The 23,921-nt window shown below is 67.6% G+C and overlaps 4 protein-coding genes across 4 annotated transcripts in view; 3 read left to right on the top strand and 1 right to left on the bottom strand.

Moving 5' to 3' along the window:
- The window catches only part of AMPD2 (adenosine monophosphate deaminase 2), a 19,209-nt gene extending 11,868 nt beyond the window's left edge, over positions 1–7,341 (top strand). Inside the window, exons 5-10 of the mRNA XM_039379698.1 lie at positions 388–889; positions 1,262–1,425; positions 2,854–2,974; positions 4,589–4,762; positions 5,338–5,448; positions 5,588–7,341. Of these exons, the coding sequence (XP_039235632.1) occupies positions 388–889; positions 1,262–1,425; positions 2,854–2,974; positions 4,589–4,762; positions 5,338–5,448; positions 5,588–5,797 (1,282 nt within the window). The 3' untranslated portion in view covers positions 5,798–7,341. The remainder of the gene's footprint in view (positions 1–387; positions 890–1,261; positions 1,426–2,853; positions 2,975–4,588; positions 4,763–5,337; positions 5,449–5,587) is intronic.
- Positions 7,342–7,636: 295 nt separating this feature from the next.
- Positions 7,637–11,301, top strand: LOC113989543 (glutathione S-transferase 2-like). The gene is made up of 8 exons (XM_027724227.2): positions 7,637–7,716; positions 8,410–8,485; positions 8,845–8,909; positions 8,988–9,069; positions 9,148–9,248; positions 9,989–10,084; positions 10,155–10,265; positions 11,095–11,301. The coding sequence occupies exons 1-8, from the start codon at positions 7,681–7,683 to the stop codon at positions 11,188–11,190; spliced, it is 663 nt and encodes a 220-aa protein (XP_027580028.1). The 5' UTR covers positions 7,637–7,680; the 3' UTR covers positions 11,191–11,301.
- A 1,006-nt stretch (positions 11,302–12,307) lies between these two features.
- Positions 12,308–15,981, top strand: LOC114000645 (glutathione S-transferase Mu 1-like). Its single transcript, XM_039379697.1, has 8 exons — positions 12,308–12,340; positions 12,821–13,034; positions 13,140–13,204; positions 14,531–14,612; positions 15,058–15,158; positions 15,250–15,345; positions 15,423–15,533; positions 15,770–15,981. Exons 1-8 carry the CDS (start codon positions 12,308–12,310, stop codon positions 15,863–15,865), a joined length of 798 nt encoding a protein of 265 aa, XP_039235631.1. The 3' UTR covers positions 15,866–15,981.
- Positions 15,982–17,436: 1,455 nt separating this feature from the next.
- On the bottom strand, positions 17,437–22,674 carry EPS8L3 (EPS8 like 3). The gene is made up of 16 exons (XM_039379696.1): positions 22,634–22,674; positions 22,479–22,552; positions 22,324–22,388; positions 21,669–21,824; positions 20,780–20,917; positions 20,499–20,575; positions 19,729–19,802; positions 19,522–19,659; positions 19,371–19,435; positions 19,035–19,109; positions 18,546–18,694; positions 18,255–18,443; positions 18,069–18,165; positions 17,849–17,974; positions 17,676–17,755; positions 17,437–17,590 (listed from the first exon to the last, which is right to left on the bottom strand). The coding sequence occupies exons 1-16, from the start codon at positions 22,672–22,674 to the stop codon at positions 17,437–17,439; spliced, it is 1,698 nt and encodes a 565-aa protein (XP_039235630.1).
- Between the last annotated feature and the right edge of the window lie 1,247 nt (positions 22,675–23,921).

Raw genomic sequence — 23,921 nt, 5'->3', positions numbered from 1 at the left:
TCCTGCCCCCCACCCTGCCCCACTGCCCTGCTCCTGCCCCACTGCCCCATTCCTGCCCTCCCACCCTGCCCCATTCTTGCCCCCCACTCTGCCCCCTCTGCCCATTCCCGCCCCCAGTTCCCGCCCTCCCGTTCCCTGCTCACCTGATCCCATCCCCAATTCCCATTCAGCCCCATTTGCCCATTCCAGTCCCCAATTCTCCAGTTCCCCCATCCCCAATTCCCTCCCCAGTTCCCCCATTCCTCCAATCCCATCCCCAATTCCCATATCCAGCCCCATTTGCCCGTTCCCATCCCCAGTTCCCTTGTTCCCATTCCCTACTTGCCCATTCCCATCCTAAATTCCCACTCTGCCCCCATGTGCTCATTCCCGTCCCCAGTTCCCCAGTTCCCCCAGCCCCAATTCCCTCCCCAGTTCCCCCATTCCTTCAATCCCATCTCCAATTCCCATTCAGCCCCATTTGCCTATTCCAATCCTCACATCCCTCATTCCCATTCCCTACTTGCCCATTCCCATCCTAAATTCCCACTCTGCCCTCATTTGCTCATTCCCATCCCCAGTTCCCCAGTTCCCCCATCCCCAATTCCCTCCCCAGTTCCCTCATTCCTCCAATCCCATTCCCAATTCCCTTTCAGCCCATTTGCCTGCTCCCATCCCCGATTTCCCCATTCCCAGCCCCTGTTCCTCCATCCCATCCCAAATCCCCTCTGGCCGGGCCGTGGCCGGGGGTGGTCCCAGCCGTTCCCGTTCCCGTTCCCACAGTGACGTGTACCGCACCAAGGGGCAGTTGGCCAACTTCCAGGAGATGCTGGAGAACATCTTCCTGCCCCTCTACGAGGCCACGCTGCACCCGGCCCAGCACCCGGAGCTGCACCTCTTCCTGGAGCACGTGAGTCCTGCCCGGGGGGCCAGGGACCCCCAGCCCGGGGGGAGGGAGGGTGTCACCCCCAGCCCCAGGGGAGGGTGTCACCCCCAGCCCCAGGGGAGGGTCACCCCCAGCCCCAGGGGAGGGAGGGTGTCACCCCCAGCCCCAGGGGAGGGTCTCCCCCAGCCCCAGGGGAGGGTCACCCCCATCCCCAGGGGAGGGTGTTACCCCCAGCCCCAGGGGAGGGTCACCCCCAGCCCCAGGGGAGGGTGTTACCCCCAGCCCCAGGGGAGGGTGTTACCCCCAGCCCCAGGGGAGGGTCTCCCCCAGCCCCAGGGGAGGGTCTCCCCCAGCCCCAGGGGATGTCCCCCCCATCCCGGTGCTCGGTGCCCGCAGGTGGACGGGTTCGACAGCGTGGACGACGAGTCCAAGCCGGAGCATCACATCTTCAACCTGGACAGCCCCCTGCCCGGGCAGTGGGTGGAGGAGGACAACCCCCCCTACTCCTACTACCTGTACTACATGTACGCCAACATGACCGTGCTCAACCACCTGCGCAGGTGAGGCACCCCCGGGGGGCACCCACTGACACCCACCCACCCACTGACACCCACCCACCCACTGACACCCACTGACATCCACTGACACCCACCCACCCACTGACACCCACTGACACCCACTGACACCCACTGACACCCACTGACATCCACTGACACCCACTGACACCCACTGACACCCATGAACAACCACCAACTGACACCCACTGACCCCCACTGACACCCAATGCCCCCCAATGACACCCACTGACACCCACAGACCCCCTGGGGGCACCCCTCAGCACTGACAGACACCCCACAGGCACCCCCGACACCCCTCGGCGCCCACATACACCCCACAGACACCCCTCATGTCCCACAGACACCCCTCGTACCCCACAGACACCCCTCATGTCCCACAGACACCCCTCATGCCCCACAGACACCCCTCGTACCCCACAGACACCCCTCATGTCCCACAGACACCCCTCGTACCCCACAGACACCCCTCATGTCCCACAGACACCCTTCATATCCCACAGACACCCCTCGTACCCCACAGACACCCTTCATATCCCACAGACACCCCTCATGTCCCACAAACACCCCTTGGCTCCCCTCCACAGACCCCTCGTTATGGTTTGGGGATCCCTCCATTCCTCCCCCCTCCCCTGCTGTTTTGGGGTCCCTTCATTGCCCCCCCATGGACCCCCCCACTGTTTTGGGGTCCCTTCATTCCCTGCATCATCCCCATTGTTTTGGGGTCCCTTCATTCCCTCACCCCACTGTTTTGGGGTCTCTTCATTCCCCCCCGTCCCCTCCTGCTTTGGGGGTCTCTTCATTTCCCCCCGCTGTTTTGGGATCCCTCCATTCCCCCCCGCTGTTTTGGGATCCCTCCATTCCCCCCCGTTGTTTTGGGATCCCTCCATTCCCCCCCGTTGTTTTGGGATCCCTCCATTCCCCCCCGTTGTTTTGGGATCACTCCATCCCCCCCACTGTTTTGGGATCCCTCCATTCTCCCCGCTGTTTTGGGGTCCCTCCATTCCCCACACTGTTTTGGGATCACTCCATCCCCCCCACTGTTTTGGGATCCCTCCATTCTCCCCGCTGTTTTGGGGTCCCTCCGTTCCCCCTGCTGTTTTGGGGTCCCTCCATTCCCCCCGCTGTTTTGGGGTGCCTCCGTTCCCCCCGCTGTTTTGGGGTCCCTCCATTCCCCCCACTGTTTTGGGGTCCCTCCATTCCCTCCCGCTGTTTTGGGGTCCCTCCATTCCCCCCGCTGTTTTGGGTGACACTATTCCCCCCGCTGTTTTGGGGTCCCTCCGTTCCCCCCGCTGTTTTGGGGTCCCTCCATTCCCCCCGCTGTTTTGGGGTCCCTCCGTTCCCCCCGCTGTTTTGGGGTCCCTCCGTTCCCCCCGCTGTTTTGGGGTGCCGCTGACGCTCCCCCTGTCTCAGGAAGAGGGGCTTCCACACGTTTGTGCTGCGGCCGCACTGCGGCGAGGCCGGGCCCGTCCACCACCTGGTGTCGGGGTTCATGGTGTCCGAGAACATCTCCCACGGGCTCCTGCTGCGCAAGGTGAGCGGGGGGGGCACGGGGGGCACGGGGGGCACGGGGGGCACGGGGGGCCCGAGGGCTTGGAGCTCTGTGTGGGGTTTAGTGGAGCTGTGTCATCCCGGGGTGTGGTGGGGATGGAGCTGCATCCCGTGGGGATCCCATCGCTGGGGGTGTCCCCAGGGATCAGTGTGGGCCCAGAGAGTGGTGGGGATGGAGCTGCATCCTGTGGGGATCCCATCACTGGGGGTGTCCCCAGGGATCAGTGTGGGGCCAGTCCTGTTCAGTGTCTTTATTGATGATCTGGATGAGGGGATCGAGTGAACCATCAGCACATTGGCAGGTGACACCAAGCTGGGGGTGTGTTGATGTGCTGGAAGGCAGGAGGGCTCTGCAGAGGGACCTGGCCAGGCTGGATCCAGGGGCTGATTCCAAGGGATGAGGGTCAAGCAGGCCAAGGGCCGGGTCCTGCCCTTTGGCCACAACAACCCCCGGCAGCTCCAGGCTGGGCCAGAGGGGCTGGAGAGCAGCCAGGCAGGAAGGGAGCTGGGAGTGGGGATGGACAGGGAGCTGAACAGGAGCCAGAGTGTGCCCAGGGGGACAAGAGGGCCAATGGATCCTGGCCTGGCTGAGGAAGAGTGTGGCAGCAGGAGCAGGGCAGGGATTGTTGGCCTGGACTGAGCACTGGTGAGGCCACCCCTGGAGTGCTGTGTCCAGCTCTGGGCCCTCAGCTCAGGAAGGACATGGAGGGGCTGGAGCAGGTCCAGAGAAGAGCAGCGAGGCTGGGGAAGGGACTGGAGCACAAGTGCTGTGAGGAGAGGCTGAGGGAGCTGGGGCTGTTCAGCCTGGAGAAGAGGAGGCTCAGGGGAGACCTCCTCACTCTCTGCAACTCCCTGACAGGAGGGGGGAGCCGGGGGGGGGTCGGGCTCTTCTCCCAGGAAGCAGCAGTAGGACAAGAGGGCTGGGTCTTCAGCTGTGCCAGGGGAGGTTTAGGTTGGATATTGGGAAGAATTTCTTTCCCGAGAGGGTGCTCAGCCATTGGAATGGGCTGCCCAGGGAGGGGGTGGATTCTCCATCCCTGGAGGTGTTGAAGCACAGACTGGATGTGGCATCAGTGCCATGGGCTGGGAACCACGGCGGGGTTGGATCAAGGGTTGGACTGGATGATCTCGGAGGTCTTTCCTGACCCGGCTGGTTCTCTGATTCCCTGATTTTCTTTCCCATCAGACAGTTACCTTCTCACACTTTGTGTTCCTGGGTTTCGGTTTCTGTCTCTCCAGGGCAGGAGGTTTCAGCAGGGCCGTCCCGCCTGGGACGTGCACCTGGACCCGAATAATGGGATATATTGGAGTTAAAACAAGAGAGAGGGCCCAGAACCCCTGGAAAGGCTCCAGTGGGGCAGTTCTGAGGGTGGTACTGGGGGCAAGAGTAGTTTTTGGGTTGGACGTACCCACTGGATACGGAAATCAGTCAAAGACATAAAAGTGTGCGAGTTCTGTGTGTGGGTTTGAACCTTTGTGCTCCCTGCACCTGAAAGCTTTCCTTGAAGAGCTGCTCTCTCCCTTGTCTGGACTAACACCATCTGGGGAGTTTTTTCTCCCGTTTTGGGCGTCCCCCTGAGCCCTGTGTGCCCCCCAGGCCCCCGTGCTGCAGTACCTGTACTACCTGGCCCAGATCGGCATCGCCATGTCCCCCCTGAGCAACAACAGCCTGTTCCTGAGCTACCACCGCAACCCCCTGCCCGAGTACCTGTCCCGGGGCCTCATGGTGTCCCTGTCCACCGACGACCCCCTGCAGTTCCACTTCACCAAGGTGGGCCTTTGGGGAGGGGGGCACCGGCCACAGACACCCCTGGGGTGGGCACGGGGAGGGGCAGCCCCAGGGGGCTGGGGGGGCCAGTGGGGAGGAGGTGGGACCCCCATCCAGGGGGGTGGGAGGGAGTTGAGGGGGGTCTGTGAGTGGGATCTGGGGGGTGTCTGGGGGATGTCCATGGGTGGGTGGAGCTGAGGATTGTCCGTGGGGTGTCCCTGGGTGGTCTCTGAGGGGTCTCTGAGGAACCCTAGGATGTCTCTGGGCGATCTCTGAGGGGTCTCTGAGTGTGGAAGCTCAGCTCCTGTGGGGTGTCCCTGGGTGGTCTCTGTGGGGTCTCTGAGGGTCCCTGGGGTGTCCCTGGGTGTCTCTGAGGGTCCCTGGGGTGTCCTTGGGTGGTCTCTGCGGGGTCTCTGGTGGTCCCTGTTGCAGGAGCCCCTGATGGAGGAGCACAGCATCGCCACCCAGGTGTGGAAGCTCAGCTCCTGTGGGGTGTCAGGGGTCCCTGGGGTGTCCCTGGGTGGTCTCTCAGGGTCCCTGGGGTGTCCCTGGGTGGTCTCTGAGGGTCCCTGTTGCAGGAGCCCCTGATGGAGGAGTACAGCATCGCCACCCAGGTGTGGAAGCTCAGCTCCTGTGACATGTGTGAGCTGGCCCGGAACAGCGTCCTCATGAGCGGCTTCTCCCACAAGGTGATGCCCTTTCCCGCGTCCCCCTCCCCAAGTCCCACATTCCCATCCTCCAGCCCTCCATCCTCATCCCCTCCCCATGCCCCCGTTCCCCCTCCCGTGGTGCCAGGCCCCCCCCCCGACCCCGTGGGTGCCCCCTCAGGTGAAGAGTTACTGGCTGGGCCCCAACTACCAGCGGGAGGGCCCGGAGGGGAACGACATCCGCCGGACCAACGTGCCCGACATCCGCGTGGGATATCGCTTCGAGACGCTGTGCCAGGAGCTCACCCTGCTCACCCAGGCGCTGCAGGGGGCCGAGCTGGAGCCCATCCAGGAGGAGGGGGGCATCACCATCGCCCTGGGCACGCACTGAGACCCCCCAGAGACCCCCAGGACCCCGCGGGACCGCCCGACACCCCCAGTAGCCCCCAGGGCTCTGCCGCCATCCCCCGACCCGCGGGCACTGCAGGGGGCAGAGCTGGAGCCCACCCAGGGGGAGGGGGGCATCACCACCACCCTGGACACACGCTGAGACCTCCAGAGACCCCCCAGGGCCCCCCGACATCCCTGATGCCCCCAGGGCTCTGCCAGTGTCCCCCCACCCACAGGTGCTGAGCTGGAGCCCACCGGGGGAGGGGGCACCACCATCACCCTGGGTACCCCCTGAGACCCCCAGAGACCCCCATGAACCCCCCCACGAGACCACCAATCCCCCCAGGGCTCCGATGCCATCCCCCCCACCGGCTCCCACCGCTGTCCCGGTGCCGCCGAGGGGGACACGGTTTGTTGGGTCCTCCTCATTTCTGTCTGGTTTGGGGCATTTTTTGGGTCTTGTTTTGTCATTTTTGGGGTCTTTTTTGGGTCTTTTTTCTGGTTTTTTTAACTGGTGTTTCTTTGCTGGGTTGGGCCCTGCCAGGTTTGGTGGCGCCAGGTTTGGTGGCACCAGGAGGTGACATGGGGACAGAGTTTGTTGGATCCTCTCCATTCTGACTCGTTTTGGTCATTTTGGAGGGCTTTTGTTGGATCTTTTTTTTTTTGTCTTTTCCTGCCTTTTACAACCAGTGTCCCCTCCCTGGGTTTGGTGGCACCAGGAGGTGACACAGGGACAGAGTTTGCTGAGTCTTCTCCATTTCGTCTGGTTTTGCTCATTTTTGGGGTCTTTTTTTGGTCTTATTCTGGTTTTTAACAGGTGTTTCCTCACTGGGTTGGGTTGGGCCCTGCCAGGTTTGGTGGCACCAGGGGACACAGTTTGTTGGGTCCTCTTTGTTTCGTCTCATTTTGGCCTTTTTTTGATCCTTCTTTGGCCTTTTCCTGCCTTTTTTAACTGGTGTGTCCTCACTGGGTTGGGCCTTGGTGGCACCAGCAGGTGACCCAGGGGGGTCCTGCCTTCACCCCCCATGGTGGGGACACAGTGACAGGTCAGGGGTCCCTGCTGGGGGTGTGGGGGCAGCATGGGGGTCCCAACCCACCCCCCCAGCTCCTGACGCTCCTTGACCCCCCCACCCCCTCTCCGTCCACTCTCCCCCCCAGGGGACGTGGGGACAAGCCCAGGGGGCTCCTCGGGGACCCCAACGCGGGATTTCTGCCCCTTCCCACGGGGGGACACGTCAGGGGGGACATGGGGGGTGGTGCTGGGGGGGGATCCCTCCTCACCCTCCCGGGGCTGAAGGCAAAGGGGACACGGTGACCCGTCCCTGGGCCCCCTTTTCCCAGGATTTGTGGCCCGGATGAGGCTTCTCCCGTCCCTGGGGGGGCATCACCCCCCATCCCTGCGACCCCCAGTCCGGCCCTGCCCCCCCGCGCAGCCGCAGCTGCTCCCGAGAAAACCTGAAAACCAACCAAAAACGGTTCAACCCAAACGAAACCCGTTCAGCCCAACCCCCGTCCCAGCATGGAAAATAAAGTATTTAAGTACAACGCCGGAATTTCACTGGGGGGAGGCGGGAACGGGGCGAGGGGCTGAGGGACGGGGGCGCGGGGGGGGCTGTGTCCCCTCGGGGGGTGGGTTTGGGGGTCCCCGAGGCCAGAGGGGGGGTCAGGGAGGGGTGTGGGGCCGGGGCAGGGCAGGGGGGGCGGTGCCAGCGCTGGCGGGGCGACCTGGCACTGGGGAGGGGAGGGGCAGGGGAGGGGCAGGGGGAGGGCCCGGGGGGGCTCGGCCCCCCGTCCCCGTGCCCGTGCCCAGTCCGTCCCCGTGCCCAGTCCGTCCCCGTGCCCAGTCCGTCCCGCTCCGTGCCAGGGCCGGGCTTGAGGGGCACCATGGTGGTGACACTGGGGTACTGGGACATCCGGGGGGTGAGTGGGGCCGGGGGGGGGCACGGGGGGGTGGAAACTTGGTGGTGTGGTGGTGGGGGGGGTGAGTGGGGCGGGGGGGACACGGGGGGGGGGTTCCGGGGGTCTCAGGGGGGCTGGTGGGAGGTCCGGGGGTTTCAGAGGGGGTGCTGATGGTGTGGGAGCGCCGGGGGTCTCAGGGGGGGTGTTGGAGGGTTCTGGGGAGCATAGAGGGGGGGTTTGAGGGGTCCTGGGGGCCCCAGAGTGCTCTGGCGGTGCCGGGGGTCCCAGAGGGGGTGTTGGGGGGTTCTAGGGGTCCCAGGGTTGGTCGTGTGGGAGTGCTGGATGTCCCAGGCGAGTGCTGGGGGTCCTGGGGTGGGTGGTGGTGGGTTCTGGGGGTCCCAGGGTGGGTGTTGAAGGGTTCTGGGGCGTTCAGGATGGGTGCTGGGGGGGTGCTGGGTGTCCCGGGGGGGTGGTGGTTCTGGGGGTCCCAGGGTGGGTGTTGAAGGGTTCTGGGGCGTTCAGGATGGGTGCTGGGGGGGTGCTGGGTGTCCCGAGGGGGTGGTGGTTCTGGGGGTCCCAGCAAGGTGTGGGAGTGCCGGGGGTCCCGGGGGGCGTTGGTGGTGCTGAAGGTCCCCGGGGGGTTTTGGGGGTCCTGGGGGGCACAGGGGGGTTGTGGGGGTGCCAAAGGTGGGCGATGTGTGTCTGTCCCCCCAGCTGGCCCACGCCATCCGCCTGTTGCTGGAGTACACGGAGACCCCCTACCAGGAGCGCCAGTACCGCGCTGGCCCAGGTGGGGGGGGCTGGGACCCCCCCAAACCCCTCCAACCCCCCGGGACCCCTCCCCCTGCTTTGTGCCGTGCCCAAAACCCGCTGGGAGGGGGACGGGACGCCCCGTTTCCAGCCTGTCCCTCTTCCTCCCCCCTCCTCACCCCATCCTGCAGCTCGGGGGGGGCACCCCCACCTCCTCCCTCCCCCAAATCGGCCTTTGACCCCTCTCGGGGGCAACGTCCTCCCCGATCGGCCCGGGGCGTGCCGGGGTCGGGGGGGGCACACGCAGCTCCTGGGGCAGAGCGGGACCCCCCTATGGGCAAGGGGGGGGTCTGGGGGAGCCCCCCTCCCCCTAATTGCTCTGCCCTCCCCCCCCCCCAGCCCCCGATTTCGACCCGAGCGATTGGACCAACGAGAAGGAGAAACTGGGGCTCGACTTCCCCAACGTAGGTGATGGGGGGGGGGGCGTGGGGGGCGCGGGAGGGAGATCACCGGGGCTGACCCCCCCTCCGGACCCCCCCCAGCTGCCGTATCTCATCGACGGCCCCACCAAGCTGACCCAGAGCAACGCGATCCTGCGCTACCTCGCCCGCAAGCACGACCTGTGTGAGTGGGGGGCCGGGGGGGTCCCCGGGGGGCTCTTTTTGGGGGGAGGGGGGTGTGTGACACCTCCCGGTGCCGCAGGCGGCCAGACGGAGCAGGAGAAGCAGCGCGTGGATCTGATGGAAAACCAGCTCATGGATTTCAGGATGGGCTTCATCCGGCTCTGCTACAGCCCCGACTTCGTGAGTACCCCCGGGGGGGGTGTGGGGGGATGAACCCCCCCAAACGCCGGGACTGTCCCCCCACGTGGGACAAGGGACTGAGCCACTACCGGCGTGGGGGGGGCTGTTGGGGTGCCCCCTTTGCCCCCATTCCCTCCATTCCCTCCTTCTCATCCCCCCACTCCCTCATTCCCATTCCCAACTCCCCCATTCTCATCCCCCATCCTCCCATTCCCCCCCATCTCCCATTCCCCAATTCCCCTGTTCTCATCTCCCTTCCCTTTCCCACTCCCAATTCCCCCATTCCCACTCCCAATTCCCACATTCTTATCCCCCATTCCCCCGTTCCCATATTCCCTCCCATTTGCCCATTCCCATTCTCAGTTTCCCTGTTCTCATCCCCAATTCCCATCCCCATTCCCCCCTTCCCATCCCCCTTTCCCCCATTCCCACTCCCCCCTCTCTGCCCGAGGGTGCTGCCCGTGTTCGGGGGGGTCTGGGGGTATTCTGGGGGGTCTGGGGGTGTTCTGGGGGTATTCTGGGGAGTCTGGGGGTGTTCTGTGGGGTCTGGTGGATGTTCTGGGGGGTCTGGGGGTGTTCTGGGGGTATTCTGGGGAGTCTGGGGGTGTTCTGTGGGGTCTGGTGGATGTTCTGGGGGGTCTGGGGGTATTCTGGGGAGTCTGGGGGTGTTCTGGGGGGTCTGGGGGTGTTCTGGGGGGTCTGGGGTGTGTTGCAGCCCCCCCAAGCCTCTGCCCCTGCAGGAGAAGCTGAAGCCGGGGTACCTGGAGCAGCTTCCCAAGAAGCTCCAGGAGTTCTCGCGCTTCCTGGGCTCCCGGCCCTGGTTTGCGGGGGACAAGGTGAGTTGAGGGGGCTCTGGGGGGGTGTTTTGGGGGTCCCTGTGGGGTCTGACCCTCCCTGCCCCCCCAGCTGACCTTCGTGGACTTCCTGGCCTACGATGTGCTGGACCAGCACCGCATGTTTGTGCCCGACAGCCCCGAATTCCAGGGAAACCTGGGCCGCTTCCTGCAGCGCTTCGAGGTGAGGGGGGACAGGGGACAGCCTGGGGACAGCCCGGGGCACCCCAGTGTCCCCAGTGCCCCCATCCCAGACAGCCTGGTGTCCCTGTCCCCATTGCTGACATCCCTTGGTGCCCCCATCCCAGACACCCCAGTGTCCCCAGTGCCCCCATCCCAGCCACCCCAGTGTCCCCAGTGCCCCCATCCCAGCCACCCCAGTGTCCCCAGTGTCCCCAGTGCCCCCATCCCAGCCACCCCAGTGTCCCCAGTACCCCCATCCCAGGCACCCCAGTGTCCCCAGTGCCCCCATCCCAGGCACCCCGGTGTCCCCACCACTGACCCTCTGGTGTCCCCAACCCCCAGTGTCCCCAGCCCTGACCCTGTGGTGACCCTGTCCCTATTCCTGACACCCCTGTGCCCCCATCCCCATCCCCTACACTCTGGTGTCCCTGTCCCCATCTGTCCCTATCCCCATTCCTGACCCCCCCGCTGTCCCCACCACTGACACCCCAGTGGTCCCACTCCTGTCCCCACCTGTCCCTGTGCTCCTTGTCCCCATCCTTCTCCCCACATGTCCCTGGTGTTCCCAGCCCTGTCCCGTGTCCCCATCACTTTCCCCACGTGTCCCTGTCCCCCCCCAGTCCCTGCTGTCCCCAGTGTCCCCCCATATCCCCCCCAGTCCCTGCTGTCCCCAGTGTCCCCCCCATATCCCCCCCAGTCCCTGCTGTCCCCAGGGTCCCCCCATATCCCCCCCAGTCCCTGCTGTCCCCAGTGTCCCCCCCCAGTCCCTGCTGTCCCCAGGGTCCCCCCCCAGTCCCTGCTGTCCTCAGTGTCCCCCCGTGTCCCCCCAGGCCCTGCCCAAGGTCTCCTCCTACATGAGCTCCGGTCGCTTCATGAAGACGCCCATTTTCTGGCGCACGGCCAAGTGGTGCAGCACCAAGGACTGAGGGGGGACCCCCCGGTGCCCCCCAGCTCACCCCCCTGCCCCCCAACTCACCCCCGTGCCCCCCAGCTCACCCCCCCAGTAAACCGTGGGGGCCTCCCCCTTGTCCAGCTGATTTGTGGGTTCGCTGTAGGATTGCGGGGACCCCCCGTTTGTGGGGTAACCCCCGTGGTGACCCCGTGGGGGGTGGGGGGCTGTTGGACCCTCCTGGAGCCTGGGATGGGGGGGCATTCTCTCTGCACCCCCAGGATAAGGGGGACCCCTTATTTGTGCCCTCCCAGCATAATGAGACCCCTCCTCAGGGAGTTGAAAGGGGGACCCCCCCCACAGCTTGAGGGGGGGGCACAGAGGGATTCATGGCCCCCTCATGGAGTTTGGGGGTCCCAGAGCCGCCAGGACAAGGGGGTCTTGTGGGGATGGGGGGGTTGCAGAGCCCCCCAGATAAAGGGGACCTCCATGGGGAAGGGGGGTCACACAGCCCCCTGTTAAGGGGGATCCCGTGGAATCTGGCGGGGGGTGGGGTTGCAGAGCCCAGGACAAGGGGGTCCCACGGGGATGGGGAATCCCAGAGCCCGCTGCTAAGGGGGGTCTCCATGGAATTCAGGGGGTCCCATGGGGATGGGGAATCCCAGAGCCCGCTCTAAGGGGGTCTCCATGGAATTCAGGGGGTCCCATGGGGATGGGGAACCCCAGAGCCCGCTCTAAGGGGTCTCCATGGAATTCAGGGGGTCCCATGGGGATGGGGAATCCCAGAGCCCGCTCTAAGGGGGTCTCCATGGAATTCAGGGGGTCCCGTGGGGACGGGCGGTCACAGAGCCCCCTGTTCAGGGGGACCCCGTGGGGGGGGGTGGTCGCAAAGCCCCCAGGACAAAGGGGGGGTCCCGCCGGACCCGAGTCCCTCCCGCACGTCCCCCTCACCCCAGCAAGCCCCGCCCCCGCCAGGGGCGTGGCCGCGGGGCTGTCACGTGCCGGGGCGTGGCCGCGGGGCTGTCACGTGTCGGGGCGGGGCCGCGGGGTTGTCACGTGTCGGGGCGGGGCCGCGGGGTTGTCACGTGTCGGGGCGGGGCAGTGGGGCTGTCACGTGTCGGGGCGGGGCCGCGGGGCTGTCACGTGTCGGGGCCATGGCGGTGTTGGGGTACTGGGACATCCGCGGGGTGAGCGGGGGGTCCCGGGGAGGGGAGGGGGGCCCTTTGGTCTCGTGGGGGGGCTGCCGGGGGTCTTCGGGCGTCCCCTCTGTCTTTTGGGGGTACTTCGAGGGTCCCTCTGGTCTTCTAGGGGGGGCTGAGGGGGTCCCCTGCTATTTTGGGGGGGTTGCGGGGTTCCCTTTAATCTCGGTGGGGGCTGCGGGGGGTTTTCGGGGCCCCCCCGGGTCTTTCGGGGGGGCTGCGGGCGTCCTCCTGTTCTTTTTGGGTCTTCGGGGGGTCTTCAAGGATTCTCTTGGTCCTTTGGGAGGCTACGGAAGGTCTTCGGGAGTCCCCCTCATCTACTGGGGGGGCTGTGGGTGTCCCTCTGCTCTTTGGGGGCGTTTTGGGGGCTCCCTCTGCTCTTTTTGGGGGGCTCTTGGGCTCCTCCTGCTCTTTCGGGGGTGGTCTGGGCTGTCATCTGGGGGTCTCCGGGGGTCCTGCTGCCCTTAGAGGGTGGGGGGGAGTTCCTTTTGGGGTCCCCCCGTGTTTTGTGGGGTCCCCCCGCGGCGGGGGCTCCCCTGGGGATGTTGGGGGGGGTGGTTTGCCCACGGGGGGGGTGATTTTGTGGGGTACAATGCCCCCCCCCAGCTGGCCCCCGCCATCCGCCTGCTCCTGGAGTACCCGGCGACCCCCTACGAGGACCAGCTCTACAGCTGTGGGGAAGGTGAGGGGGGTCTGGGGGGGCCTGGGGGGTCCCCGCCCCACCCTCGAGCTCTGGGGGCTTTGGGAGGTGGGACAGGACGTGACCCACCCCCCTTGTCCCCCCCAGCCCCCAACTACGACAAGAGCCAGTGGATCAACGAGAAGGAGAAGCTGGGGCTGGACTTTCCCAATGTATGGGGGGGCCTGGGGGCTTGTGTCCTGTGTCCTGGGGTCCCTGTGTCCCCATGTCCTGTGTCCTGGGGTCCCTGTGTCCCCATGTCCTGTGTCCTGGGGTCCCTGGGTCCCCATGTCCTGTGTCCTGGGGTCCCTGTGTACCCATGTCCTGAATCCTGGGGTCCCTGGGTCCCCATGTCCTGTGTCCTGGGGTCCCTGGGTCCCCATGTCCTGTGTCCTGGGGTCCCTGTGTACCCGTGTCCCCATGTCCTGGGGTCCCTGTGGCTCTGGGGTCCTGGGCTCCTGGGTCCCTGTATCCCTGGGGTCCCTGTGGCCCCATGTGCTGGGCTCCCCACACCAGTGTCCTCTGCCAGTGTCTCCATGCCCTGGTGTCCCCACACTGTGTCCCTGACCCCACTGTCCCCGTGTCCCCATGTCCCTGACCCCCTCTTCCCACACCCCTGACCCCGCTGTCCCCTGTCCGTGACCTCACTGTCCCCTGTCCCTGACCCCGCTGTCCCTGTGTCCCTGACCCCGCTGTCCCTGTGTCCCTGACCCCGCTGTCCCTGTGTCCCTGACCCCGCTGTCCCCACACCCCTGACCCCGCTGTCCCCTGTCCCTGACCCCGCTGTCCCCGTGTCCCTGACCCCGCTGTCCCCGTGTCCCTGACCCCGCTGTCCCCGTGTCCCTGACCCCGCTGTCCCCGTGTCCCTGACCCCGCTGTCCCTGTGTCCCTGACCCCGCTGTCCCCCTGTCCCTGACCTCACTGTCCCCACACCCCTGACCCCGCGTGTCCCCGTGTCCCTGCCCCCGTTTGTTCCTTGTCTGACCCCGCTGTCCCTGCTTCCTTGACCCGCTGTCCCCCTGTCCATGATCCCCGCTGTCCTTGCCCTGACCCCGCTTCCCCCGTCCCTGACCTCAATCCCCCACACCCTGACCCCGCTTTGTCCCATGTGTCCCTGACCCCGCGTCCTGTTCCCTGACCCCGCGTCCCTGTCCCTGGACCGTCTTGTCCCCACACCTGACCCCGCTGTCCCCTGCTCCCTCGACCCGTGTCCCCCTTGTCCCTGACCCTGCTGTTACTGTGTCCTGACCCCGCTGTCCCTGTCCCTTGACCTCACTGTGCCCACACCCCTGACCCCGCTGTCCCCGTGTCCCTGACCCCGCTGTCCCCGTGTCCCTGACCCCGCTGTCCCCGTGTCCCTGACCCCGCTGTCCCCGTGTCCCTGACCCCGCTGTCCCTGTGTCCCTGACCCCGCTGTCCCCCTGTCCCTGACCTCACTGTCCCCACACCCCTGACCCCGCTGTCCCCTGTCCCTGACCCCGCTGTCCCCTGTCCCCCAGCTGCCCTATTTCATCGATGGCCCCGTGCGGCTGACGCAGAGCAACGCGATCCTGCGGCACATCGCCCGCCGGCACCGCCTCTGTCAGTGCGGGGGAATGGGGTTGGGTTGGGGCTGGAATTGGATTGGGCTTCACTTGGGGTTGGAATTGGGGTTGTGGTTGGAGTAGGGTTAGGGTGAGGTGGGTTGGTTGGTGGGTTAGAGCAGGATTGGGGTTGGTTTGGGGTCAGAAGAAGGCTGAGGTTGGTTTGGGGTCAGAGCAGGGTTGGGGTTAGTTTGGGGTTTAGGGCAGGGTTGGGGTTGGTTTGGGGTTTAGGGCAGGGTTGAGGTTGGTATGGGGTCATAGCAGGGTTGGTTGGGGTTGGTTTGGGGTCAGAGCAGGGTGGGTTGGGGTTGGTTTGGGGTCAGAGCAGGGTTGGGGTTGGTTTGGGGTCAGAGCAGGGTGGGTTGGGGTTGGTTTGGGGTCAGAGCAGGGTGGGTTGGGGTTGGTTGGGGGGTTTGGGCCCCCAGCCCTGCCGTGCCCCCCAGGCGGTGAGTCGGAGGAGGAGATCCGCAGGGTGGACGTGCTGGAGAACCAGGTCATGGATTTCCGCATGAGCCTCGTCATGGTTTGCTACAGCCCCGACTTCGTGAGTGTCCCACGGGCTGGGGGACCCCCAGCGGGGACAGGACCCCCGGGGTGGGGTCCGGGGGGCCCCCCCTCACCCCTTCCTCCCGCAGGAGAAGCTGAAGCCGGGATACCTGGAGCAGCTCCCGGGGAAGCTGAAGCTCTTCTCCAACTTCCTGGGGGACAGAAAGTGGTTTGCGGGGGACAAGGTACCGCCGGGACCCCCTGGGGGCCGGGGGGGGCTGGGGAGGGGCTTTGGCCTCACCGTGTCCCCCCCTGTCCCCAGCTGACCTTCGTGGACTTCCTGATGTTTGATGTGCTGGATCAGAACAGGATCTTCGAGCCCAAGTGCCTGGAGCCCTTCCAGAACCTCCGGGACTTCATGGAGCGCTTCGGGGTGAGGGGGGGTCACGGGGGACCTCACGGGGATTGGGGGGTCACAGAGCCCCCTGTTAAGGGGGACCCTGTGGAGGTTGGGGGGTTGCAGAGTCCCCAAAATAAGGGGGACCCCGTGGGAACTGGGGTGTCACGGAGCCCCCAGTGCAGTGTTTGGGGGTCTGCACCCCGAGGGCACCCCTGGGTGGGGGTGGCGCTGCGGTGGGGGGGTCCCTGATGGCCCCCGTGCCCCCCCAGGCCCTGGAGAAGGTGGCTGCCTACATGAAGTCCCCCCAGTTCCAGAAGATGCCCATCAACAACAAGATGGCCAAGTGGGGCAACAAGAAGCTGTAGGGGCCAGGAGAGTGGGGGGGGTCCTGTCCTGGCCCCCCCAGACCCTCCGTCCTGGGGGGGGATCGGCCCCGCCGGCGTGAAGCCCCCCAAGATAATAAAGAGCTGTAGAAGTGGCAGCTGAGCCCCCCGTGTGATGGCACTGGGGGGCACCGGGGTGGGAGGAGGGGGGTGTGTGGTGAGGGGGTCTCTGCCCCGGGGTGTCACCCCCCCTTCCCCGGCTGGTTTGGGGGGCCCGGGCTGAGCCCTGTGCTGCCCCCAGGGCCCCCCGGGAAAGGGGCCCCGCCCGCCTCATTAGGACATTGCTAATGAGCGCTAATGAGGCCTCGCTCACAAAGGCTGGGGGGGGTGTTGGGACTCTGCCACCCCCGCAGGGCGCTGGGCGGGGTGGGCTGGGGACATGGGGACAGCGCTGTCCCCTGGGCCCCTCGTGCCATCGCCCCCTCCCTTCCCCAGGCGGGGACACGGGGGTCCCTCGGGTGCTGCTGGGGGGGAAGGGCCTTGTCTCCTCCCTGCCCTGTCCCCCCCCATCCGTCCTGTCCCCCTCCCTTCCCTGTCCTTGTCCCCTATCCCTTTCCCCATCCCCTTCCCTTCCCTGTCCCCCTCTCCCTTGCTGCCCTGTCCCCCCTTTGTCCTGTCCTTGTCCCCCTCCCTTCCCTGTCCCCTCGTCCCCCCCGCTCTGTTCTTGTCCCCCTGCCCTGTCCCCCCCCAGACCTCCCCCTCCCTTCCCTGTCCTTGTCTCCCCGCCCCGTTCCCCTCCCTTCCCTCTCCTCCCTGTCCCCCCCACACTCGGGGTCCCCCCGCACAGCCCATTTCTGTCACTCTTTATTTCCCACACATTTTGGGGGTGCACAATCATTCTGCAGCCTCTGCACCCCCCGAGGGGGGGGTCCTGCCCTCCGCTTCCCTGGGGGGGTGTCCCCAAGAGCCCCCCGAGGGGTCCCAGCAGCCGTTTGTGGCTCCGGGGGGGTCGCGTGTCCTCTGCCATCAAGGAGCGTTTCTCTGTCTCGGGGGGGGTGTGAGGGGCGTCCCGGGGGGCTCCGTCCTGGGAGGGGCGTGGTGGGGACAGGGCGGGGACATCGGAGCGGCCTCGGTGGCTCAAACCTGCGGAGAAGGGGTGGGAGAGGTGGGGGGGTCGTGGGGGGAGCTGCGGGGTGGGGAGGGGGAGCGGGGCCGGGGGTCCGAGAGCGCCGGGGTGGGGAGGGGGAGCGGGATGGGGGTCCCTGACCCTCAAAGCCAGCTCCGGGATGGGGAGGGGGTGCGGGGTGGGGGTCCCACATCCCCAGTGCCAGCCCGGGAGTGGGGGGAGGGCGCAGGGGGGTGTCTCGCCCTCAGGGACAGTCTCGGGAGCCCCTCACCCCAAGGACAGGCCTGAAGTGGGGAGGGGCCGGGGGGCCGGGCTGGGGAGGGGTTTGGGGGGCGGGGGTCCCGCCCCCCCAGGGACAGCCCCGGGCGGCGGGGGAGGTGCCGGGGCGGGGGTGTCCCCTCAACCGCAGGAACAGCCCCGAGGTGGGGAGGGGGTGCGAGGGGAGAGGTCCCTCACCCCCAGGGACAGCCCGTGCTGGGGAGGGGGCTCAGGGCAGGGGGTCCCCCACCTCCAGCGATGTCCTGGCGGCCGACAGCTTGAAGAGGACCCTCCGCCACTCCTCGGGACAGACCGCCCGCAGCTCCTCGGGGCGCATCTGCAGCAGCTCCTGCCCCCGCAGCACCCCCAGGCTCCGCACCGTGCTGGGGGGGCACAGGGGTGAGCCGGGCTCGTCCCCCCTCCCAGACGGACCCACAGGAATTCGGGGGGGCTCAAGGGACCACCTACATCCGCGAGAAGCCCTTGTCCGCCAGCCAGGCCGTCACCTCCGCCGGGGTGGAGTCGGGGCGCAGGGGGGGGGGGCTGTCCTGGGGGGACACGGGAGGGGACAACGGGGTGTGCCCCGGCCGCCCCCTCCTGATGGGGGGCTCGAGGAGGGCAGGGGAGGGGGGGACGCCCACCTGGCCGGCGCTGGGTCCCCCCCCGCGCCCCGGCTCCGGGAGGGGCTCCAGGATGTTGCCCGGGACGTGCCCGCGGTCCCCGCGCTCGTCCTGCACCAGCCACCACTTCTTCTGCTGGCTCAGGACCTGGGGGGGCACAGGGGGCCATGGTGGGGGCCCGGGAGGCCGGGGGTCCCCACTCTGTTCCCCCCGCCCATAGCGGGGACCACCCGCACTGTACCTGCAGTGTGTCCCCCTTCCTGACGCTCAGCTCCTGGGAATTCCGAGCCTGGAAGTCGTAGAGGGCTCGGAACAGCCCCTGGGCAGGGCCGGGGGGGCTGCAAATTGGGGAGGGGGCGGGTCACCACCGGGGGGGGACACACCCTGCCCCCACCCTCAGCACCCCCCGGGGACGGGGGGCACTTACCTGGGGGGCGGGTCCTGGGCGGGGGGCGCGGACAGGGGCGAGGGGCCCGGGCGAGCTGAGGCACCTGAGGCGGGGGGCGGGGGGTCCTGGAGCCCCCCGGGCCGCTCCTGCTCCCTCGGGGGGGGCAGCCACCCGTCCGAGAACACCGGCACGTACCCGGGCACCTGGGCGCCGTTGGGGTACTCGGCCCTACAACCATCGGGGGGGACACACACCGGAGTGGGTGCTGTGATCCCTTCCCCCCCCCCATCCAGACCCCCTTCCCCGGTGCCGGGGGGACCTGGAGCACACCTGGCCCTGTTCCAAGCGGTGCCGAGGCTCTTCCAGGTGCCGTAATCGTCATCTCCCAGGCTCTGCTCCAGGAGTTCCAGCGCCTCCGGCAGCAGCAGCGGGGTCTCCACGGCGGGGGCCAGGCCGGGGCTGGGGCAGCGGGACAGCACCTGGGGGGGGGGATGGAGCGGGACCCCCAAAACCGCTCCCCCAAAACAGCCCCCCCGGCTGGGGGTGAGGGGCGGATCCCGCCCTGCGCACACGTTTTGGGGGGTAGTCCCGATTGGGGGGGGTTGGGGGTGGAACCGGGTTTTGGGGGGTGGGCGCGGTTTTGGGAGTGAGGCCGGTTTTGGGGGTGGGAGCGGTTTTGGGGGTGGGAGCACGCTTGGGGGATGGGCTGGTTTTGGGGTGGTGGACCCAGTTTTGGGGGTGATCCCAGTTTTTGAGGGGGTCCTGATTTTGGGGTGGTGGACCCGGTTTTGGGGGGGTTGCGGTTTTGGGGGCACTCACGAAGGTCAGGGCCGAGAAGATGAGCCGCAGCAGCTCGGCGGGGTCGGGGTCCTGCACGTGCCGGTGGGTCCGGCCCTGCAGGGGGGAAGGGGTGTCCCCACGGAGCCCCCGTTTTCCTCACACAGCCCCCATCACTGCAGCTCCCCCATCCCCACATCCCCCCAACCCCACACAGCCCCCATCCCCACAGGGCCCCTCATCCCCACATCCCCCCATTCCCACACAGCCCCCCAGCGCCACAGCCCCCTGTTCTCACACATCCCCCTCCATATGCCCCCATCCCCTCACATCCCCCCCGGCCCCCCTGCGGGTCCCCCCCAGCCCCCCCGGACCTACCAGCAGGTTCAGGGCGTATTTCACCTTCTGGAAGAAATGCTCGAAGTCCTCCTTTGGGGGCAGCGCTGGGGGGGCACACACGGGGCGCTGGCACCGGGACGGCCCCCCCGGGCCCCCCCAGCCCACCAGGGCCGCTCCCCTCCCCTCCTACCCGGGTTCTTCTCCTTCTTCTTCTTCTTCTTGTGGCTGAGGGAGCCCGGGGACACCTTCAGCTGCGCCACGAAGAGCTCCAGGTCCCGCAGGACGTGGTTCAGAACCTCCTGTGGGCGCGGGGGGGGCCCGGTGGGTGCTGGGGGGGGACCGGAGGGGGTCCAGTCTCATCCACGGAGGGAGGGGTGGGTATGGGGGGGCTACTTACAACATCTCGGTCCACCTCGGCCGTGAGCTGGGCTGGGGGGTTGGCCCGGGGCACCGGGGGGAGGTCCGGGGCACCTGGGGACGCCGGGGGGGCTCCAGTGTCACGCCAGGGTCACCCTCTGCTCGGGGGGACACCGAGGCACGAGGACCACCCCCCGCCCCACCCCACGGGACTCACTGTAGCTCGGGGGGGGCGGCCCACGCTGGGGGGGCGGCCCGCGCGGGGGGGGCACGTGGAGGTCGGGCTCGGGGGGCTCCGGGACCACGTACGGGGGGGTCGCGCTCGGCGGCACGTCCGGGCTGCTCCTGGGACAGAGGGGGGGCGGTGAGGGGGGGCTGGGCCCGGGGGGAATGCGGGGTGCGGGGGGAGGGGGTGGGAAGGGGGATGAGCCCAAGGGGCTGCGGGGGGGTATCCGAGGGCTCTGTGCCCGTGGGGATGGTAGGGGGTGTAGGACGGGGGGCTGAGCCCCTGGATGGGATGGGGGGGTTGTATCCCTGGAAATGGGGTGGGAGGGGGTCTCCGCCCATGGAGAATGGGTGGGTGGGATGGGGGGGCTGAGCCCGTGGGTGGGTGGGGGTCTCAACCCATAAGGGGGGGGTAGGATAGGGGGCTGGACCAGGCCCTGGGGTAGTGGACAAAAGGAGCCCCCCCAGGGAGGGACTCTTTGGGGGACACCGGGTCATCATCTCCCGCAGGGAGATCCCCTCAGACCCAGAAATTTTGGGGGGCCACACTTCGGGCGGGGACGAAGAGCCACGACCCTCCCTCACCTGTAGCCGTGATGGCCCCTCTGCTCCTCCCTGCGCTGCCGCAGCACCTTCTCCAGGCTGGTCCTCAGCACCTCTGCCTGGCACAGACCCCCGTGAGCCCCCCAGCACGGGGGCTGCCCCTCCCTGCCCCCATCACCCCCCAGCACGGGGGCTGCCCCTCCCTGCCCCCATCACCCCCCAGCACGGGGGCTGCCCCCCATCTGCCCCCTCTCAGGGCTCATCCTCCCACGCTGCTCCCCCGTCCCGGGGGGTTCCCCCGACCCTGCCCCCCCCGCGCTCACCCCCGGCCGCTCGCACTGGAAGAGCAGCACGGTGGTCCCGGGGGGGCTCCACTCCTGGACGCTCACGGCCAACACCGTGTTCTCCAGCCCGGCCGTGCAGCCCTGGACACTTCCCAGCGGGAATGACTCCAGCTCCTCCTGGGGGGGGACACGAGGGGCTCAGAGCCCCCCAGGAATGGCCGGGAAAGGGATGAGGGGGGGCGGGGGGGCACTGGGGGGATCGGGAATGGGGGGGCGGGTGTAAAGGGTTAAGGGGGGTGCTGGGTTGGCACAGGCGAGGGATGGAGGGTTTAGGGGGACAGCCAGTGGGGTTGTGGGGGCCCAGACTGGGGGTACCAGGGTTATAGGGGTGCCAGGGCTGGGGTATTGGGGTTATAGGGGTGCCAGGATTGGGGTACTTGGATTATAGGGGTGCCAGGGTTGGGGTATTTAGATTATAGGGGTGTCAGGGCTGGGGTATTGGGGTTATAGGGGTGACAAGGCTGGGTATTTGGGTTATAGGGGTGCCAGGATTGGGGCATTGGGGTTATAGGGGTGCCAGGATTGGGGCATTGGGGTTATAGGGATACCAGAATAGGGGTATTGGGGTTATAGGGGTGCCAGGGTGGGGGTATTTTGCTTATAGGAATACCAGGATTGGGGTACTGGGGTTATAGGGATGCCAGGATTACAGGAGTGCCATGGCTGGGGTACTGGGGTTATAGGAGTGCCAGCTTGTAAGTGTACCAGGGTTGGAGGGTGGCAGGGACATAGGGGCTTACAGTGTTATTGGGGTGCTGGGGGGGGGTAGTGGGGTTGCAGGGGGTGCCGTGGCCAGGGGGTACCAGGCTTTGCGGGATACCTGGGCCAGGGGGTACCAGGGATTGGAGGTGCCCTGGCCGGGGGGTACCTTGCTCTCCACATCGCTCAGCACCAGCTCCTGGTCCTTGACCTGCAGGGTCACATCCTGCCCCCAAATCCTTCCCTGCGCCTCCAGCGCCTTCAGCCGTCCCAGACAATCCTCGGGGCTGCGCAAATCCCGCTCCAGGCGCAGCGACAGCAGGTGCTGGGGGGACACGGTGACACGGGGGGGACACGGTGACACGGGGGGACACGGTGACACGGGGGGACACGGTGACACGGGGGGGGACATGGTGACATGGGGGGCAGAGTGTCGAGGGGGACACAGTGAGGGGGACACGGTGACACGGGGGGACACGGTGACACGGGGGGACACGATGACACACGGTGACACGGGGGGGACACGGTGACATGAGGGGGACACGGTGACACGGGGGGACACGGTTACACATGGGGGGCACGGGGACACGGGGGGTACACGGTGATGGGGGGGACATGGCATCACGGGGGGGACACGGTGGCACAGGGGGACATGATGACACGAGGGGACATGGCAACACAGGGGGACACGGTGACACCGGGGGGACACGGTTACACGGGGGAGACATGGGGACACGGGGGGACATGGTGACACAGGGACACCCCGGCAAGGCCGGGGAGCTCGGGGCGCTTTGGGGGGCTCGGGGTGCTTTGGGGTCTCCCACCTCCACGTGGTGCTGGAACTCTTGCTGGGCCCGGAGCAGGGTCTGCCCGTAGTCCTTGCGCTGCTCTGTGGGGACACGCGGGGTGAGGGGACAGGGACAGGCCGGGGACGGAGCGGGGGGGGCTTGGGGGGGTTTAGGGCGCAGCCCCCACTCACGGTAGATGCTTTTCCCGCTGGGGCGGGCGAAGGTGTGGGGGGGTCGGAACGAGGACCTGTCGTCGTGGTCGCTCCTGGAGGGACAGAAGGACCTTTGTACCCCCCGTGCCACCCCCTCCCCCTCGCTGGGGCCCCCCCCTCTCGCTGGCACTCACCGGCTCGAGGGGCTGCTCCAGCGGCCCAAGGGGTCTCCCATCTTGCCGGGGACAGCGAGGGGGTCTCGATCCTGTGACGGGATCCTGGGGTGGGCACCTGTGTCAGCCCCGCTGTGTCCCAGCCGAACGGGCGACACCCCCCGCACTCCCTCGGATGGTGCCACGGCCCCGGTGGCCACCAGGACCCCCTTGTCCCCCTGCCCGCAGCCCCCCTGCCCCCATCCGAGCCCCGCGGGGGTCTCGCAGGGGTCGGAGCCGCCCCCCACCCTGTCCCTGGCTGGGGTCCCTGTCCGGGGGTGTCCCCGCTCACCCCGACCCGGGCGCCGCTGCTCCTGCCCCGGGCTGTGGGTGCGGAGGGTGACACGGGCGGGGGACAGGGATTGTCGCCGGCACCGCACCCACCTGCTCTTTGCCCTCGCGTCACCGCGGGGGGGGACGAGGAGGGTTCGGAGCCATCTGGAACGGCCACCACCCCTCCCGTGAGCCCGGACCCCGCCCTGGGCGGGGCGGGGCGGCCTCGGGGGTTCCCAGGGAGGGCCGGGGACCCCCCGCCCGATGTCCCCCAGCCCGGGGCGGGGTCCCGGTGACGTCCCGCCGGGCCACACCCAACCCTGTTCCCCGCAGGACTCTGTGCCCTCGCCCCGGGGCAACCCCGGGCTCGCCCAAAAACTGGCACTGCCGGGAAAGTCCTCCCAGGAAGGGGCCGTATCCGGGGTGAGGGGCCGGGATTTAGGGGGGGGATGGCGGCAAGGGGGTCACCCTGGGCTGGGGGGCAGTGGGTGGCCGGGGGTCGTGTCCGTGGCATCAGGGTGACCCCCTGGTCCCCCTGTGCCAGCACGGCGAGGTGGGTTTGGGTTCATTTTGAGCCTTTTGGCTTCTCCCGTGCAGCCGGGGGGGTGATGGTTGGGCTGGGCCGTGTCCCCCGTGTCCCCGAGGGTCCCATCCGTGCCCCCCCACCCCACGGGCTGTCACTTCCAGGCTGACCCTCTCTCTCCATTCCTTTTCCTGGTTTTTTGGGCCAAACTGAGGCCCCGCGGAGGGACCCCCCACCCCGCCCCCCCCGTGTCCCGCGGAGCAGGTGGTGACACGGTGACACCCCTCTGGGGAGGTTCGGGGACCGTCGGTGAACGAGTAGGAGCAGAAGCGAGCGGAGGAGGTTCTGGGGGGCTGTGAGTGCCCCCCGAGGAGCGCGGGGGGGGCGGGGTTGGGGTCGTGCCTCAGTTTCCCCGCTCGGGGAGGGGCGGCTGCAGTTCCCACCTGCGGCCACGAGGGGGCACAACGGCCCCGC

The sequence above is a fragment of the Pipra filicauda genome, unplaced genomic scaffold, assembly GCF_003945595.2.
Source record: "Pipra filicauda isolate LSUMZ 115617 unplaced genomic scaffold, ASM394559v2 scaffold172_size1731463_pilon, whole genome shotgun sequence".
Taxonomy (NCBI): domain Eukaryota; kingdom Metazoa; phylum Chordata; class Aves; order Passeriformes; family Pipridae; genus Pipra; species Pipra filicauda.
The sequence above is the reverse complement of the archived record's forward strand: the minus strand, read 5'-3'. Positions and strand labels throughout refer to the sequence as shown.

Excerpts from the sequence above, each read along its gene's own strand:
- LOC114000645 (XM_039379697.1), top strand. The coding sequence starts at position 12,308 with ATGGCGGTGTTGGGGTACTGGGACATCCGCGGG. Across the intron at positions 15,159-15,249 it reads TTTGCTACAGCCCCGACTTC|GAGAAGCTGAAGCCGGGATA; the intron begins GTGAGTGTCCCA and ends TTCCTCCCGCAG. Across the intron at positions 15,534-15,769 it reads ACTTCATGGAGCGCTTCGGG|GCCCTGGAGAAGGTGGCTGC; the intron begins GTGAGGGGGGGT and ends GTGCCCCCCCAG.
- EPS8L3 (XM_039379696.1), bottom strand. The coding sequence starts at position 22,674 with ATGGGAGACCCCTTGGGCCGCTGGAGCAGCCCCTCGAGCCG. Across the intron at positions 20,918-21,668 it reads TGAGCGATGTGGAGAGCAAG|GAGGAGCTGGAGTCATTCCC; the intron begins GTACCCCCCGGC and ends GTCCCCCCCCAG. Across the intron at positions 18,166-18,254 it reads GCCCAGGACCCGCCCCCCAG|CCCCCCCGGCCCTGCCCAGG; the intron begins GTAAGTGCCCCC and ends CCCAATTTGCAG.
- LOC113989543 (XM_027724227.2), top strand. The coding sequence starts at position 7,681 with ATGGTGGTGACACTGGGGTACTGGGACATCCGGGGG. Across the intron at positions 8,486-8,844 it reads CCAGTACCGCGCTGGCCCAG|CCCCCGATTTCGACCCGAGC; the intron begins GTGGGGGGGGCT and ends CCCCCCCCCCAG. Across the intron at positions 10,266-11,094 it reads GCTTCCTGCAGCGCTTCGAG|GCCCTGCCCAAGGTCTCCTC; the intron begins GTGAGGGGGGAC and ends GTGTCCCCCCAG.